The 16,673-nt window shown below is 44.5% G+C and overlaps 1 protein-coding gene across 4 annotated transcripts in view; it reads left to right on the top strand.

Moving 5' to 3' along the window:
• MICU1 (mitochondrial calcium uptake 1) overlaps positions 1–16,673 on the top strand; it is a 92,210-nt gene that overhangs the window by 69,106 nt on the left and 6,431 nt on the right. For all 4 annotated transcript variants that reach the window (XM_063164171.1, XM_063164173.1, XM_063164172.1 and 1 more), the window contains 2 exons: positions 9,409–9,546; positions 14,604–14,712. In XM_063164171.1, the coding sequence (XP_063020241.1) occupies positions 9,409–9,546; positions 14,604–14,712 (247 nt within the window). The remainder of the gene's footprint in view (positions 1–9,408; positions 9,547–14,603; positions 14,713–16,673) is intronic.

Genomic DNA, 16,673 nt, shown 5'->3' with positions numbered 1-16,673 from the left:
TGTCTCAGGAAACATGAGGAGTCACCATAAAGGAGTCTGAGGCAAGTCATTTTCATCAATCAGGAACAGCAGAGCAGGTAATGAAATGCCTAAGTGTGCACCAGGGGAAGTTTAGTTGAAATCCAAAGCAGGTTGAATTCCAGTCCCTTTTTCCATGGAGCAGGGGGATGCTGGTGGGTGGGGTTTCACTGTCACAGGGCAGTTACCAAAAGCTGGACTTTGTCCCTCAGTCAGAGGATGCCATAAATGCTGTTCCTAACTGATTCCTCCCTAGTCCAGGTGAGGAAACTTGTGCCAGAGAAATCAAACCCTCCCAGCCTCGCTCTGAAAGGCAGAGGAGGGGTCTGTGGGGTGGTTTTGGGGGGGCCTCAGGATTATAAGAGCATACTGAGCAACTGCAGCTGTAAAATCACAGAATGTCCTGAGTGGGAAGAGACCCACAAGGATCATGGAGCCCTGCCCAGGACACCCCAACAATCCCACCCTGTCTCTGAGAACATTTTCCAAACGCTCCTGGAGCTCTGGCAGCCCTGGGGCAATGCCCATTCCTTGGGAAGCTGTTCAATGCCTGATCACCCTCTGGGGAAAGAACCTTTGCCCAATATCCACCCTAAACTCCTGCCACAACTTCAGGCTGTTCCCTTGGGTCTGTCACTGGTCACCAAAATATCCAGTGATCCAGCAGTGTGCCAGTGAGGCTGGCAGGGTGTGTGTGGCAGTTCATGTGCTTGTGAGCATGGCTGGGACACAGAGGAGCAGCTGTGGCATCCTCCTGTTTGGGATGGATGCTTCATGGGGCACCCACCTGGGAGAGAAGTGCCTTGCTTGTGTTAGAACCAGGTGACTTGAGTGTGGTTGATGCAGTGGCTCTGCAGGGGAAGCTGTGGAGGGTTTTATTGGAATTTCTATTTATTGCATCATTAGCAGCAGTGGAAGGCTTTGCTCTGTACCAAGAGGCTCCTTTGCTTTATGAGGGGTGTGTAAATCCACTGCTGAGCTCCTGCAGTGCAGCAGAGCCTTGTGTGGGACCCCTGCAAATAAAATCCCAGGAGTGCTCTTTGCATTCATTACCTTGCCACAGGAGTGTGTGGAGGTTGGTATCAGAGTCCATAAATTAGGAAATGTGAGTTATTCAGCATAGATGCTCTTGTGCACAACCAAGTTAGCCAGCAGCAGGGAGCAGCAAAAGCTGGGGGGCAGAGGCTGGGAATGTCTGTGTGAGCACATTCTTGTAGCAGGTACCTGACCTGTGCCTCCTCCTGCTGCTGGATAAATAAACACTCAGTCCTCTTGTTCCTTCTCCCCTTCCAGGCTCTGAATTCAGAGCTGTTCTGCAGCTCCTCACCTTGCTGGCTGTGCTTCAGCCCTGCCTTTGCTTCTGCTGATGTAGGAGGAACATGGAAGCAGGACCCTTTTCCCTGCTAGGCTGAATTAGACTCCTGCAAACTTGTTCTTCTTGGAGAATTGAACACCAAGGTCAAGCAGAAAACAATGTGAACTCTTAACAGGCAGTGAGGGAGCTGTATTTCTTAATAAAACTGTGTACAGCAGTTCCATGGAGACTTAGATGTTGGGATTTTTCAGAGTAATGGTTTCACTCGGGTTCTTGCAGCTCCTCTGTCCTGTGTGTTTTCCTGCAGGAGGGTTGGGACTTTGTTCTGCTTCTGAACTTTCCTTTTATTCAGGGAGCATGCAGGACAGAAAAGCTGCTGTGTTCCATGGCACCAGGAGCACTGTCAAGGGCAGGGATGGCAGCAAGGTCTGGAGAGCAGGCATGGGAGGAGATTGCTCAGCTCCTCCCCCTCAGCATCCCTTTAATTTAGCAGACCTTTTTCCTTAGCATGACTGATTCCTTTTCTTCAGGTTTCCTTCCTGTCATTCCCTCACTGCACAGAATTTCAAAACACTGATCTGCTCAGAGCCTGCAGGAAGATCTTTTTATTCAGGGGCTGAAGTTCAGGTGCAGCCATCTTTACATAACCTTCTTTAATTGCTCATTAAAGTGGAACAAGTGGCTGGTGATGGCAATGAATTTTTCCCCCTTGCAGGCAGCAGTGGCTTGCCAAGGTCAATGAAATCTCCAAAGCTTCTCTCCAACATCAGCTCTGCTGGGATTGCACTGCTGCTGACAGATGGACATTTTGAACCTGGCTGCTACATATTCACTTAGGCAGAGAGGGGAAAGTGTGAACAGGGAGAGCATTTGGAAGATTGGATTTTTCTCATGTGAAAATAGCTCCCTTTCCCTCATTTCTTTATTATTTTTAAGGTAAAAAAGAAGCAATTGGTCCAGGCAGGGTTTGGCATTTCCTCCTGCCCATTTTCATTCCTCTTTTTTTGGCAGCTCTGAAGATCTTTAGAGCTGTGTCTTCGGGTGGGTTTTACCAAATAAAGCAATAATTACACCCAGGGGCTCTGTAGGCTGTGTCCAGAGCAGGCTGAGCTTCATCTTGCAAAACCCAGTGCTTTAGATCCATGTCCAGAGAAGAAAGCTTTCCACATAAATTATCCCCCTCCGAAAAATGAGTATTTTGAATCTTCAATCTTCCCAAACAAAAAGCCTTTAGAAACTTTTCCCTTTCTTTTCTTCTGGCAGTAATTCAGTGCCTGTGCAAACACTTCAGCTTACTCACAAATACATTAATTTTTTTTGGATGGACGAGGTTGCTGGGATTTAGGGAGATATATAGTGTTTTCCCCTTTCTTTTTCTTCCTGTCATAGTTGTATATGCAACTTGACAAGAGATCCTGGCAGCCTCCTTCTCCAGAACAGTAAACAGAGCCAGTGCTGCAGTAGTTTGCAGATAAATAATGTATTACAGCCTGTCAAATAAAGCTTTGAGCAAATACCACTTTAAAGGGTCATATATTATGAATCTGAGTATTACCCTACAGATCATTATTTCCCAGACCCTTTGATTCCTTATTATGCACAGAGCAGCTCTGGGAACAGATCACCTTTCCCCACTACCCCTAAACCTGATGGAATTAGTATTAGCAAGATTCTCCCATGGATGTTTTTTATTTAACTTGCAGAAAGAAGCTCAGAGATCATCCCTCAACACTTCTCTCCCATCCAAATGTCCTTGAAGATGTATTTCTCTTTGCTGTCTCAATTAGGAACGTGGCACACATACATTTATTTATTTAAGATCCTTGCTTTGAGGTGGCAGGGAATACATCATGTTTGATTGGTTTTTAAGGGAAACCTTCCTAGAAATTTAGGAGCCTGCTAAAATACAGCTGGATATTTAGCTAATGTGAGTGTTTGAAGAGGATAGGGAGTATATCCTTTTGGCATTGCTTTAGGAAAAGTCTGAGTTGTGTTTTCATGGTGCTGGCTCCAGTTACAGCTGGGTGTTTCCCTCCTGCACCGATGGGATTTGGTGGATCCCAAATGCTCTCTGTGCCTGTGCCAAGTGCAGGGGCCTGGAGGTTATTTCAGCCATTTTCTTCTTCAGCAAACAAAGCAGGAGACACAAGCCACCAGTGTGTGTCCAGCCCAAAAATGCCAGCTTAGGAAGGAGGGGATAATCAATTTATTCCACTTTTCCATGGGAGGTTTTGCCAGGCACTTGTGGTTGTCTGTGCTGCTGAGCCCTCTCTGGGGCTTTGGTGTCCCCTCCCCACTGCAGAGCAGGGGCTGCTCTTGTGGGCCCACTGGGGTCTGGTGGCAGCAATCACAAAACACTGCTCCTCCTTTTTGATGCAGTTTTTTAAACTCCCCTTCTCTGAGAGGATATTTGTTGGATTTTTTGACACAGAGATGGGGCAACTGAGAACTCAGAAATAAAACAACCAAGAAATGTTTTTAAAACTTTTATTTTCAGTCTTATGTGAAGAGTAAAACAATAGAGATGTTATGAATCACACCATCACAATTAAAAGCCAACTATTTTCTAATTACAATACATTATAAACACTTCTTAACCTATCAACTTTTACCACACCATGCTGTAAATACCTTAAAACCAATCATCTAAAGTGACCCCTCATAAGTCCCACTACAATACATCTCTCACAGTTCTACTTCTCCAGAGTATCTAATCTTATTTACAAAACCATCCTTTAAAACTTGTTTCTAGTTCCATTTCTCTCTCAACAATGTCTGTCCTGTTCCATGACATTTCTAAATCAGCATTTCTTATCTCAGAGTTTACATACAAGTACATACTATGTGAGCCTTTTGTGAAACTTTGAAAATTCTCTACAAATCCATTTCCCACAGATTGTAGCACTGGAGTTTTAGGTAGAATCTTTCCCTATTAACACTATTGCTTAGGACAAATTTCTTGAGGAGGAAGGAGAGTCAGCTGGGAAGGGAAACCTTCCCCTGAGAAATGTGTGGTACCCAAACTTGGCCTTTTTCTGAGGCCATGGGAACTGCTTCATTTCCCACTGGTGAGCCTTGCTGCCAGAAGGAGAAATAAAAGGAAACCAATGTCTGCATTTAGGAACTTGCAGTAGGTTTTATTTCCACCAGGATGTTTCTCATGGTGGTGTCTCTGAGTTGCTTTGGGCTGGATGCTCCTCAGCCTGGGATTTGATTTCCTGCAGGGGAGGATGGATTGAGTTAGTGGAGGAAAAAAACAATGAAGCAAGGAAGAAAAGATATTATGGGTCTGTTGTTTTATGATGGCTCCTTGTATTGCCTTTCCATAAAGTTGTGCAATTAAGGAGATGTAGAAGCAGGGAAATTGCTTCTTTGTCCTCTGCTCTCCTCATGTGAGAAAGCTTTTCTCTCAGAAGGAAGGAGAGTGGGGTTGTTTGAACAAATCTGGGAATTTCATCTTAGAGAGGAGCAGGAATGTGATCATCCAGTCAGGTTTGGGGGGAGTTTGGGGCTATTTAACATGTGTGTAAGGTTATGGGTAATCTTTTAAATAACAACAAAAAAAAAAAAAATCAGGGATTACCCTGCTGTGTGTTTGGACTGGCTACAGGGACTGGGCCAGCAAAGCTGGTGAAGTCAAGGGCTGCACCCCATTTCTGCTGCTTTCTCCCCTCCCTCAGGATTCCAGAATGGTTTGGGTTGGAAGGGACCCTAAAGCTCAGCTCATCCCACCCCTGCCCTGGCCAAGGACACCTTCCACCATGCCAGGCTGCTCCCAGCCCCATCCAGCCTGGCCTTGGGCACTGCCAGGGATCCAGGGGCAGCCACAGCTGCTCTGGGCACCTGTGCCAGGGCCTGCCCACCCTGCCAGGGAACAATTCCTAATTCCCAATATCCCATCTAAACCTCCCTTATTTTAGTTTGAAGCCATTCCCTCCTGTCCTGTCCCTCCAGTTCCTGCTGAGCTGTTCCATAAACACCTCAGATTTCCTTTCACATCACGTTGGCTCTGAATGAATTTCGAAATTCTTTCAAGCCTTTTTATATTTCAAGCTAATTTCTTCAGCACCTCAGGTGTCCTGGCCTGCAGGAGGAACCCTGGCCAGCATTCTGTCCCCTCTCCTTGCCTGGTGCAGATGCAGAATCCACTGCTGGCACCAAGTGGCTGCCGGTGGAAGCTGCTCCAGAGGTGTTGGACTCGCTGGCCGATTGTGGGTGTGATTTTGGGCTGGGGTAGGACCCCCCCGTCCTCTGTTTGTCCTGGTGGGATGTTGGGAGCAGGAGCTGCTCCACCCCCTCTGGATAATGCCAGGTGAGCTCTGCTTTGGCCCTGCTTTGAGATCCATAAAGGGAAAAGGCTGTCAGAGCACTTGGTAGCTGTAATAAACCCCAGCGTGCTGTGCCCTGCAGCCCCTCCCCGGAGGGTGTGGGGTTATTTCCCCTCCAGAGAACACAGAAATAACCTGTACAGGGTCATCATGTGCCTGAGGGCAGTCATTGTGATTGCCTGGGAATGGGCACTATTTCTCCTGCTTTTTCAAATACCCAGAGGATTTTAACACTGTTTGTAGGCTGTGTATTGAGTACTGAAAGACAAATTCCTGCAGGCTTTGCACCCTCCTTCATCTCCAAGTGCTGAGTTGTGTTTGGCTGGGAGACATGCCAGAGGGTGGAGGAGCAGGAGGTACCTCTGCCCCCAGGAAAGGGGTGTCAGGGGTACCTGGGGGTTGTCTTTCATCAGGAATCAATAAGTTTCCACTCACAAATCCTTTGGAGCCCAGTTTCTTAATGGTTCAACACAATCTCTGACATAGCAGAAAAAATAAACAGAATTTCCTCCCTGAAATTTCTTTTTAAATGACATGGCCTGCTTATCCCTTCTGTAATTAATTTAAATGCATCTGACAGCAGCTTGGAGGCAAGATTTGAACTTTCTTTATCCCTCACTGTGATGCTGTTGCTTTTGCTCAGTTCAGTGGTGCTTCTGTTGGAATTTGGGAATGGATGTGGACCAGCTCTCACTTCCCAGCCCCTGTCTGGGCTGACCTGGCTGTACATGACAGTGGACATCTGTGTGTCCTGGTTTAATGTTAGAAATGTTCATTTTAAAATGAGATAAATAATAAGCAGCATAAATTCCATCGTTTCCAGGTTTGGTTGGTTTTTTTTGTTGTTGTTGTTGTTTTTTTTTTTTTTTTTTTTTTTTTTTTTTTTTTATTTCTTGTGAATAGCTGTATGGTGTATCAGTAGAAAAATGAAGATGAAAAGTATTTACATTTTTCCTTCCTGATCTTTTTTGCATCTGGTGCTGCAAAACTGACCACAATCTCAAAGTTTAGTTCCAAAAAGCTGCAAGGAGCTGGTTCTTTATTTCCCCATCTGCAGGGAGCTGTGCTTGCTTGTGGTACCCCATGGAGCTGATCCTGAGTGCAGGGCAGGGGGAGAGGGGGCTGATGGGCTTTAGACACCAACTTGAGATTTTCTGAGCATAGTCACCACTTAGGAGGTTGAGCTGAGCTATTTGGACACATTTCCTAGCCTTTAATTAAAGATTCTACCTAAAGCTCTGCTAAAACCTGGGGTATTTTAAGGCTGTTGGTAGAAAAATGCTGATTTGTGTCTTTGGGGATGAAATTAGGAATATTACAGCAGAAAAAAGCTTCACAAGCAGCACTGATGGAAAATTTTTGTGTCCCAGGGGCATTTTATTTGCATTCTTCAGGCATGGCAGAAACTACTACTTCTGCTTTTTAATGAAGAACATTTCCAAAAATGAATTTTCCCTCTCCTTTCCCCAGCACTGGACATTGGGAGAGGCCCATGTTTTGCATGATGTGTGAGCCCCAAAGCCTGTATAGATGACAGTAAAAATCATCATTTTCCCCAAAACTGTGTGGGCCACTCAGGTGAAAACACAAGGGGCTGAGGAGCAGAATTTCTCCATTTGGGATCTGCCTCCTGCCAGAGTCACCCATACAAATCCCTCCAGCCCTGGTGCTCCACTTACCAGGAATTCCTTGGTTTCCCACCGGGAAAAGCAGCCAAAGTCTGGTTGATGTGGTAATAATTAAAAATTCATCAGCACTGAAGAGCAGCTGAGGCTGGAATGGTCAGCTCAGCAGGCAGCAGAATGTCAGTCACTGGTACCAAGTTGTTCCCCATGAGTTTAAAAATTCATTTTGTTGTTAAATGTCATCTTCTGCCTTGTCATCAGCTGGAGTGTTGGTGTTGTGTTTCCTGGTAAATTTGAAGGAACATAATCTGTCCCAAGTGCTGAGATCTGTGAAGCTGGGTGAAGTCTGATGTTGATGCTGGTGGATTCACAGAGATGGGAGAAGAGAAAAGATGAAATCCCCATAATTCAGAGGTGGGCTCCCACCCAGCACCTTCCCAGGCTGGGGAATGGCTTTTCCCTCCTCCCCTGCAGTGCAAGCCAGGAGACAAACCACTGCAGGGGAGATGGATGAGTGGAGAAAGCCTTCTCTACCCTTCCCAGAAGGGCTTTTTGGAAGTTCTGCAGGGGCCTCACAGCATTTGTAAGAGTCAGGGTCTGGAAGGGTCTGAGGATGAGGAGAACTTGGGGAAGGTGAAGTCTGGAGACATCCATGAACCTTCCCTTGCTGGGACACTGGCCTTGGAGCAGAGAAGAGTAAAATTAGAAGACCTTTGCAGGACTTCTCTTTGGTTAATTAACCACTGTCCCTGTTTAGAGCAGCCACCCATCAGCCCAGTCCTGTGGGATAAAGCTGGGAGGGATTTCTGAGTTCTTTTTCCTTCCTTTTTTCTTCTTTCTTTTCCCTGGGGATTTTTTCTTTCCAGCTCACAGCTGTACATTCTCTATTTCTTCAGGGAGGTCCTGACCTCAACAGGTGTCCTCACACTGGGGCACCATTAAATGTTGGTTGTTGGGGGTTTGTTTTGTTTTTGGGGTTTTTTTAACTTTTGTCAAGGTTGGGATTGAAGTGCTTGAGATGGTATTCTGAATTTAGATTTAGATGTCTATTATTTTTATTTATATTATAAATTGTGAGGTTTATAGTATTTTATTAATAAGTTATAAAATATTTAAATTTTTATATAAGTATTTTAAGGTTAAACTATTTAATTAATAAATTACACTGAAATTATTTTTACTTTTGATTTAATAACTAATTACTTGAAGTCCGCAATGTGGAATTTTTTGTTTAATTATAAAACTAACAACATTTTTATAATACTTTAATTAATATTTTAGTATTTTAAAATACTTAAAATTATGAAGAAGAAGGGGAAGAAAAACATTTAGCTACTGTCTTAAAACTTTTATTTTGTCTCATATATTGTTATATTTTAAAATTCTAAACTCTAAGTTTTCTACTCTGTGATATTACACACTTGTAATTAAACTGCACACTCATAATCTTAGTGCTATCAATCAATTTTGGGAGCTTTCTCTACAGCTTCAGGTCAAATGAAAACTCACCTGAAAGGTGCCTGTGCTCAGGTGGGGTTGGGCTCTTTCTCCAGGCAGCACTGACAGAACCAGAGGACACAGCCTTAACCTGCACCAAGGGAAATATGGGTTGGATATTAGGAAAATGTTTTTTACATAAAGGGTGATAAAGCCCTGGAATGCCCTGCCTGGGGAGGTGTTGGAGTCACCATCCCTGGGGGTGTTTAACAAAGCCTGGATGTGGCACTGGGTGCCAGGGTTTAGTTGAGCTGTTGGGGCTGGGTTGGACTCGATGATCTTGGAGGTCTCTTGCAACCTTGTGACTCTGTGAATTCTGTGAATTCTGTGAAATGCAGTGTTCTCTTGGGGGTTAGAGTCTGTTATTACAGAAAGTCTAAAATTCTCAGCATCCAGGACTCCAGCAGAGGCTTTTCCCAAGAGCTGTCCAAGGAATTGCACATAGCAATTGCTCATAGGGTGGGGAGACAATCCTGGGGAAAGCAGATGCTGGAGCCCATCAGCACTTCTCCCTCACCAGAGTTTCCTGCAATGTTAATCCTTTATGGTGCCTTTTCTATGCCTCCCAGCTGAGGTGGAGCCTTGTGCTGCTCCTGGTTTTCACTCCCTGTCCCTTCCGTGGCAGTTCGAGCGGCACGACCCGGTGGAGGGGCGGATCACGGAGCGGCAGTTCGGGAGCATGCTGCTGGCCTACAGCGGGGTGCAGTCCAAGAAGCTCACTGTCATGCTCAAGCAGCTCAAGAAGCACTTCCAGGATGGAGAGGTCAGTGGCATTCATGGAAAATTTGGGAAAATTTCTCACTGAGAAATGAGTTAAGCAATCCCCGTGCTCTTTGGAAAAGCATCCGCTCCGTGTTGAGCTGTGGGAGAGAGGGAAGAGCTGAGAGTGCAGTGGTTGGTGTCCAGTGCAGCCTGTAGGTTTGTTCCTTATGAAAAGAGATGCTGTAATTTTAAAAATTCAATTTGCTGAATGGCAGCCTGGGTCTGGAGCCAGGACAAACACCGAAGCCGTGCTCCCAGTTCCTGGCTCGACCTTGGATTCGTTAGCTGCTGTGAGCAGGCTGTTTATTATTTAGTTATTAACTTCTGGGAAAAATTACTCACAATTTAGTGAGGAGTAAGTTTGCAGACCCTACACTCATTAATTCAGGGAGAGTCCTTGGAATAAGATATCCATACCACAAGATGTGCTTTATCAGGTAAGGCAAGTATGGGCTGAGAAATTATTGAGCATTAGAATTTTATATCTGCCCCTGTTATGGATGTTCTTTTATTAAGCCAGAATGTTCTTTTATTAACTGGGATATAAACAAGCAATTCATCAAAGTGAGAATGGATGGAAAGTCTTTGGCTGGCTGTTTTAGAGCTGCTTTCTTCTGACTTCAGAACCAGAGTTTATTTCTTAACTGGTTTAGGTGCCAAGTGTGTTATAAAACACAAGTTCTGACCAGGGTCTGCAGCTCTTTTTGTTCCTGAATGGGATTCCTACATTAACAGGAATAATTTAATTTCTCTAGAAGAAAGTGCTTAAATGCAATGTGTGTCTAATAGAAAATATCAGTTCTGCTTTTGAAGTTTGCAAATTGTTGATTTTTTTGCTGTGATTTTTGAGTTTATATACATATGTGTGTGTGTGTGTGTAGATATTACTGAACAGTAGCTGGCTGTGTGAGAAAAGAGGCAAATGAATTTATTTTGGAAGGTTTCCTACAGCAGATGTTTTCTTCCTTTCATGTGTAAGCCAAGACTCTGACATCTGTGCCAGAGGAAGAACTTCTTGTTCTTACCTTATTCCTCATCCCCAAATCAGCCAGATTGTCTTTCTATTTACAGCCAGCCAGATTCAGAGCAAATCTTTATCTTCCTTTATTCCAAGGACTTTCAAGGAGAGAAAATGAGCAATAGGACAAAAAAAAAAAAAAAAAAAAAAAAAAAAAAAAAAAAAAAACCACTTTTAAGGAACAGAAGTGGTGAAAAATTCATGATTGCTTACACTGGTGAGGATGAAATGCCCAGAAAATGTCCCAAACTCACCCAGCAAGGCTTTCCCTTGGAAGTACAGTTCTTTTGAGAGAGCTTTCTTATGGAATCTGCCAAACCTTGTCTTCTTTGTCTGGTGCAATTACCTTGACTGCACAAGGCAGCCCTGGCAGCCTCTAAAACAATAAAACTCTGGGTTTAATCTAATCTTTAGCTGTTTTCCAAGGCTGTTATTCTTCATTCCTGCTTTTGAGAGTGACAAGTTTTCTTCTATTAACTGCTAATCTGCTTTCATTATTTTTTTTTACTTGAGGAAAAATCCCATTTTACCCTGGGTAGGTGAACTTGCCTATTCAGCAGAGCTGCCACACTCTGTTTTGTCTAACATTGCTTATGAGTGTCCTCCCCAAGCTGTACTCACACAGCTGCTTTTCTCCTGGTAAGAAGGACCCGAGCCATCAGCAATATTCACAAGCAATGTGTTATTTGCTTTATGCCCCCCTAAGTGCTGGGAAACCAAGCTGTCTCTTCAGAAATCAGTGATTCATGTCATCTCCCACATGGGCTTCAAGGGCTGGCTGGGGTTTTGGCAGGGGTGGCAGTGAGCTGGAATTCCTGGCTGGACCTGGGTTCCAGGTGAAAAGCCCTCATTTGAGCTGTTGTGTTACAAGCAGGTAAGTGCTTCTGGAATCTCCCTGTTTATGTTTTGTGAGGATTACTTGGGTGATGAAGGGATTCAGCTGATGATGAATTAACAGCTGGAGCTACAAATGCTTTGAAAGATATGATCATTCATCTGTTAGCTTGCCTGAGGCTGTCCCAGTCTCTGGTTTTTATTTTATTTTGGTATCTGGAACAGAGATAGCATTGATGCCAGCCCCACCTATAGGATTCCTCAAAAAATACAAAATTTCATAACACTGGTGGTATTCTTGCTACAGAGATTCAGTTATTTTGTCCACATGAAAGCCATGATTTGTAGGATACACTTGTGTCACTGGTTTTGTGTTTCCAGCTGGTGAAAGGACCACAAGGGCCAGGTTGGGTGGGGCTGGGGGCAGCCTGGGATAGTGGGAGGTGTCCCTGCCCATGGGACACCATGGAATGAGATGAACTTTGAGGTCCCTTCCCACACAAACCATTGCAGGATTCCAGACAGGGCTCCATTCTGCACAGACAGCAGTGCTGCTTGGCCTTGGCAAATGCCATTTTGGGAATCCCAGGGAAATACAAGGTTTATGGCTCTTTGCTTAGAACACTGCAACCCCCAGAAGTCCCAGACAGAGCAGGCAGATCACAGCACAGATCACTTCTGCTGGCCTGGAAGTGCCACACACCTCGTGGTTCCTCCAGGCTTTCCACTCTCCCTGCTCTGGCAGGGAGACATCATGGTAATTGCAAAGATGTTTTCTCTTGTAGAACCATTGTACAAAACAGAGGGATCTTTGCATTGCTTCCTGCAGAAGCACCTGATTTATTGGATTATTTTTTCCCTAGGACAGTATTTAATTTAATTCTGCTGTACATCCTCGTGTTCCCCTCAGGAAGAGGAGCAGGCAGACATTCAAGGAAAGCTCCCTGCAGAGTCACCAGGGATTTCTCTCCTCAGTCAGCTCTGTTGTCCACATGTGCTCTCCCATTTTGCCATCTCATCCTTTTTGGCCCAGATCCATGAATCCAGGGCTGACAAAGCTGCTGTTGCATGTGTCAGTGCACACCGAGATCATCAGTGTGGGGCCACATACTCCCTTACAGCAAAGATAGGAACAAGCTGCAAATGTCTGTATGGAAAGACCTTTAAAATGTTCTTTTTCTTTCAAAAGATTGGTGGCTTCTTCCTTGATTAGAAGTTGTTTGAGCAGAGTTACAGCAGATTGTGTAAATTTATATTTGACAGTACCTGCTGAACACATCCAGGTCCTGGAGCTGGGCTGTGTTCTGCAGTTTGGATTTTTAATATCTTGCTCTATTAATCTGTCATGCCAGGCAGGATAGGAGGAGCCTGAAGCTGAACTCTCTTGACAAGCTGATTTATGTGTCCCAGAGAGGGAGTCTGAGTGGTTATTACTGTGGTGATGATTCACCTCCTCCTTGGCTCCCTGCCGTGGCTCTGCTGGAGTTGGAGGCTCCAGCTCCTGTCCCAGTGATGCCTCTGGTTTGAGCTTTTATATTTCAGATTCTGTGCTGCTTTAGTGTGTGGGTCTGAGCTTCACATGAGGGGATGGTGAGCTCTGTGCACAGAGCAGGGAGACAAAACAATTCCTGCTCCAGCTGGGGACCAAGGACAAATGATCCAAATCTCAGGCCAGGAGCACAAACAACGTGGGCTGGAGAGAGAAAAACAAACAGGGTGGGACTGCAGGGGCTAAAGCTGGAATTGGACAATGAACTGCAGGATGCAAAAGGAGCAGAACTGATAAAACTGAGAGACCCCATGACCAGCTGAGCATTTTGTGCCCATTTTGGTTCATCTTGGGTGCAGCCCTGGCTGGGCTCTTGTGCTGCCCAAGGTGGATCCATGGAGGAGATCCTGTTAATAAATCCCTGCTTTATTCTTTAACTCTATATAGCCTCTGTTCCAGGTCTGCCTTCCCAAGGCATCCCCAGCAGTGCTGTGGTGGTGCTGCAGCTGCACAGGGTGATAAAATCAGTGTAACCAGGTGTTCTTTCCTGGGGATCTCAGGATGTTTTTCCATGGCTGTCCCAGACTGTGGCTCTCACTGAGCACCCGGCCCAGGTAGGTGGAGCAGACAGGGATCCTGCCTCCAGCAGCAAAGCAAACTGGGACACTTCTGTGCTTCAGTGTCACCTTCTGCCACACTGGGTAGGACCTGGATTCCCCCAGAGATCCCTGGATCTCCTGGGAGAGACCTTACAGTCCATGGGCTTATTGAAATTTTATCTTTTTTTGTTGTTAGGGTTGGGATTAAATGTGTGAGATGGTATTTCTTGTTTGGATTCAGATGTTTATTAGTTCTTATCTGTATTACAGTCTCACAAACCCTGAGTTCTACAGCACTTAACTAACAAATTACAAAATGGAGATGTATCTCTCTCTACAAGGTCTTTTAAAGATAAATTGTTTAATTAAGAAATGGCACTTGAATTATTTTTACTTTTAACTCAGTAACTAACTACTTGTGACTTGCAATGCAGTCTTTTTTATCTAACTACACATTTCTTAAACTCGTGAAGAAGAAGGACTAGCTTCTGCTCTAAAATTTTTATGTTGCTTTATATATATTACTGTATTTTAAAATCTTAAACTCTTTAAGTTTTTTACTATGTGATATTACACACTTTTATTCAAACTACACACCTATAATCTTAGTTTTATCATTTAATTTTGGAAGCCTTTTCTATGGCTTCAGGTTAAATGTAGTGTTTTCTTGGGGGTCAGTGTCTGTCAGCACAGAAAGTCTGAAATTCTCTATAACCAGGAAAGGTTACTGAGAATATCAATATATCAGAATATCAAATCAAAATATCAAACAGGGACTGTTTGATATTGCCATTGCAAGTGTGCAGGCTTCAAATCAGTTTATCAATTCACCTGTTTGCAGTGGTCTCCTGCATCTGAGGTCTGCTCACCTGGGAATGGTTTTCAGTTCCTTCCCTTTGTGGGAGTGGTGGGGCCAAGAGGGGAACAGAAGTACAGATCACAACCCAAACATCCAAACTGCCAAGGCTGAGTTTTTGCAGTGTGCAGATGAATTCTGCACTTCTGGCTGCAGCTTTGGGCCAGTGAGTTACTGTGTCATTTCCAGGAGTGTCCATGATCTCACTCCCATCCAGGAGTGTCCATCACTCTGTCCCATGAGTGTCTTTTCTCTGTCCTAGGGGCTGACTTTTGAGGAGGTGGAGAACTTCTTCACTTTTCTGAAGAACATCAATGATGTGGACACAGCTTTGAGCTTCTACCACATGGCTGGAGCTTCTCTTGATAAAGGTACTGAAACCTGTGGGACACCACTGTTTCCTCTTCATCCCCATCTTCTGAAGTCACCTTTTTTCCTGCTTATACAAAGGACTTCAAAAATGAGTGTGAAAGAATTCTTGCAGAGTTGTCTTCTGTGGAGGTCTCTGATCACATGGCAGAGGCACAGCAGCAGTGGGCTGGGGGTAGGAACTGCTGAACCCTTGGTTTGTTCCAGCTTTGCTCAAAAATCATAGACTTTGCCTAGAAATAAGGGCTGGGTGCTGCATTTCTGATTGGGAAGCCAAGCAGTGGCAAACACCTTTGGAGCTCCTGGGAGTGCTGGAGGGAAAGAGGGGGAGACTGGAACACCACTGAGGTCCCAGACTGGGCATGAAAGTCTGTCCAGAGACTGAATTTCAGATAACCCACAGTCCAGAGGAGAGGGCTGAACAAACCTCAGAGCTGGTGTTTCCTGGGGACCTTGCTAACAATGTGGTTTATTGATCAGCCCAATCCATATCCTTCTCCTCCTCATCATGTTTCCTTTTCTCAGCTGCTCTGTCTCAGGTTTGTTCTTAGATCTGACACACTGATTTTTAAAAAAAGGCAGAAAATCCCCCAAATATATTTCAAACCAAGTCCCACCCTGCTGCCAGGATCTGTCACAAGTGCTTTGGTCTTTGGGTTTTTTTAAGAGAGAATTTTTTTAACGGACTGAGGATATAAAATAAAGATGGCAAACTCATTAAAAGAGTTTTAGGCTAAGTGGAAACTCTTGTCTGCTACAAAGTTAAAGCTGATTCATGTAGGCAGCTGCAGAATTAAACATTTTGCAAGCCAGCTATTCCAATTGCTGCTGTTGGGGGAATATTAAGGCATTAATAGGTTTGGGGGCAGTGGAACTACAGAGGGAAACAAATGTGTCACATCTCTTCTTGTGTGTGTCAGCAGCCCTTCTCATCTTGAATTTTTTTGGGGAAATCATCTGTATCTTTGGTTTAGAACATCATTATCTTAGGACTTAAAAGAACCTGATAGGATTTCCTTCATTTAAAAGTAAAATACCAAGTCTGGATGTGCTGCTGCTGCTCTGAGCTCTTTCTGTAGCATCCCAGGGGAGGTGATAGCCCAGCAAATCAAATTCACTCAGTGCCTACAGGAAATTAGCATTTGTCCTGTCATGGAGTATACATTTTCACAGAATTTTGGTCTGTGTGCAGTTGGTAAATCAGTGTGATTGCTTTTTAATTATGTGTCATTAATGAGCTTGTGCAGCCACTGAGCTGGGAATGCTTGGCTGGGCTAAGGGAACCTTCCTTGGGCAGGGATCAGATTTAAATAAACCATAAATGGGGTGAGCCCTCCCAAAAGTGAAGCTTTCACGAGGTTGCTGGTTACAAACTAACAAAGTAAAAATTACACTGGCATGGAAACTAGGAAGAGGTTGGTATGTGTAATAATTTGCTGTTAACAATGCAGCAAACATTATTATGATTTTTAAAGGGCTGTTTAAAATTTCAGAGGGGAAAAAATGGCTGCTACCAAACAGCCAGAGCCTGACAGCCTGTTTTCTGTGCTGAATTAAAGTCTCTTCTTCTTCTAAAAAGGATCATAAACCTGTATTTTAATGACCCACTTAAAAACACCCAGATTATTTGTTAGCCCATCTTTCATTTTCCCAGCAACATAATAGTTGTCATTCTCCTAAATCACAAGCATTCCTTAGGAGACTTCCCCAGCCTGGGCTCACAGCTGGAAGCAGGACAGGAACTGAATTTGATGCTTATTCCCCTTTTAGGAGGGTGTGAATTGCACTTTTCCTGGCACTGTGTGCAGCCAGGCTTTCCAAGCAGCCCTGCTGCCAGCAGGGAACTGTGGGATAACTCCTGTGGGGTTTGGGGCAAGGCATGGATGGGCCAAAGCACAGGGAGAAGCTGATCCCACTGATCCACGGCCTGGAGCAGGGCTGGAGCCCCAGAGAGGTTCATGGA

This window comes from Melospiza melodia, chromosome 9 (assembly GCF_035770615.1).
Source record: "Melospiza melodia melodia isolate bMelMel2 chromosome 9, bMelMel2.pri, whole genome shotgun sequence".
Classification (NCBI taxonomy): Eukaryota; Metazoa; Chordata; class Aves; order Passeriformes; family Passerellidae; genus Melospiza; species Melospiza melodia.
Note: the sequence above shows the minus strand (reverse complement) of the source record. Positions and strands in the feature narration are given on the sequence as shown.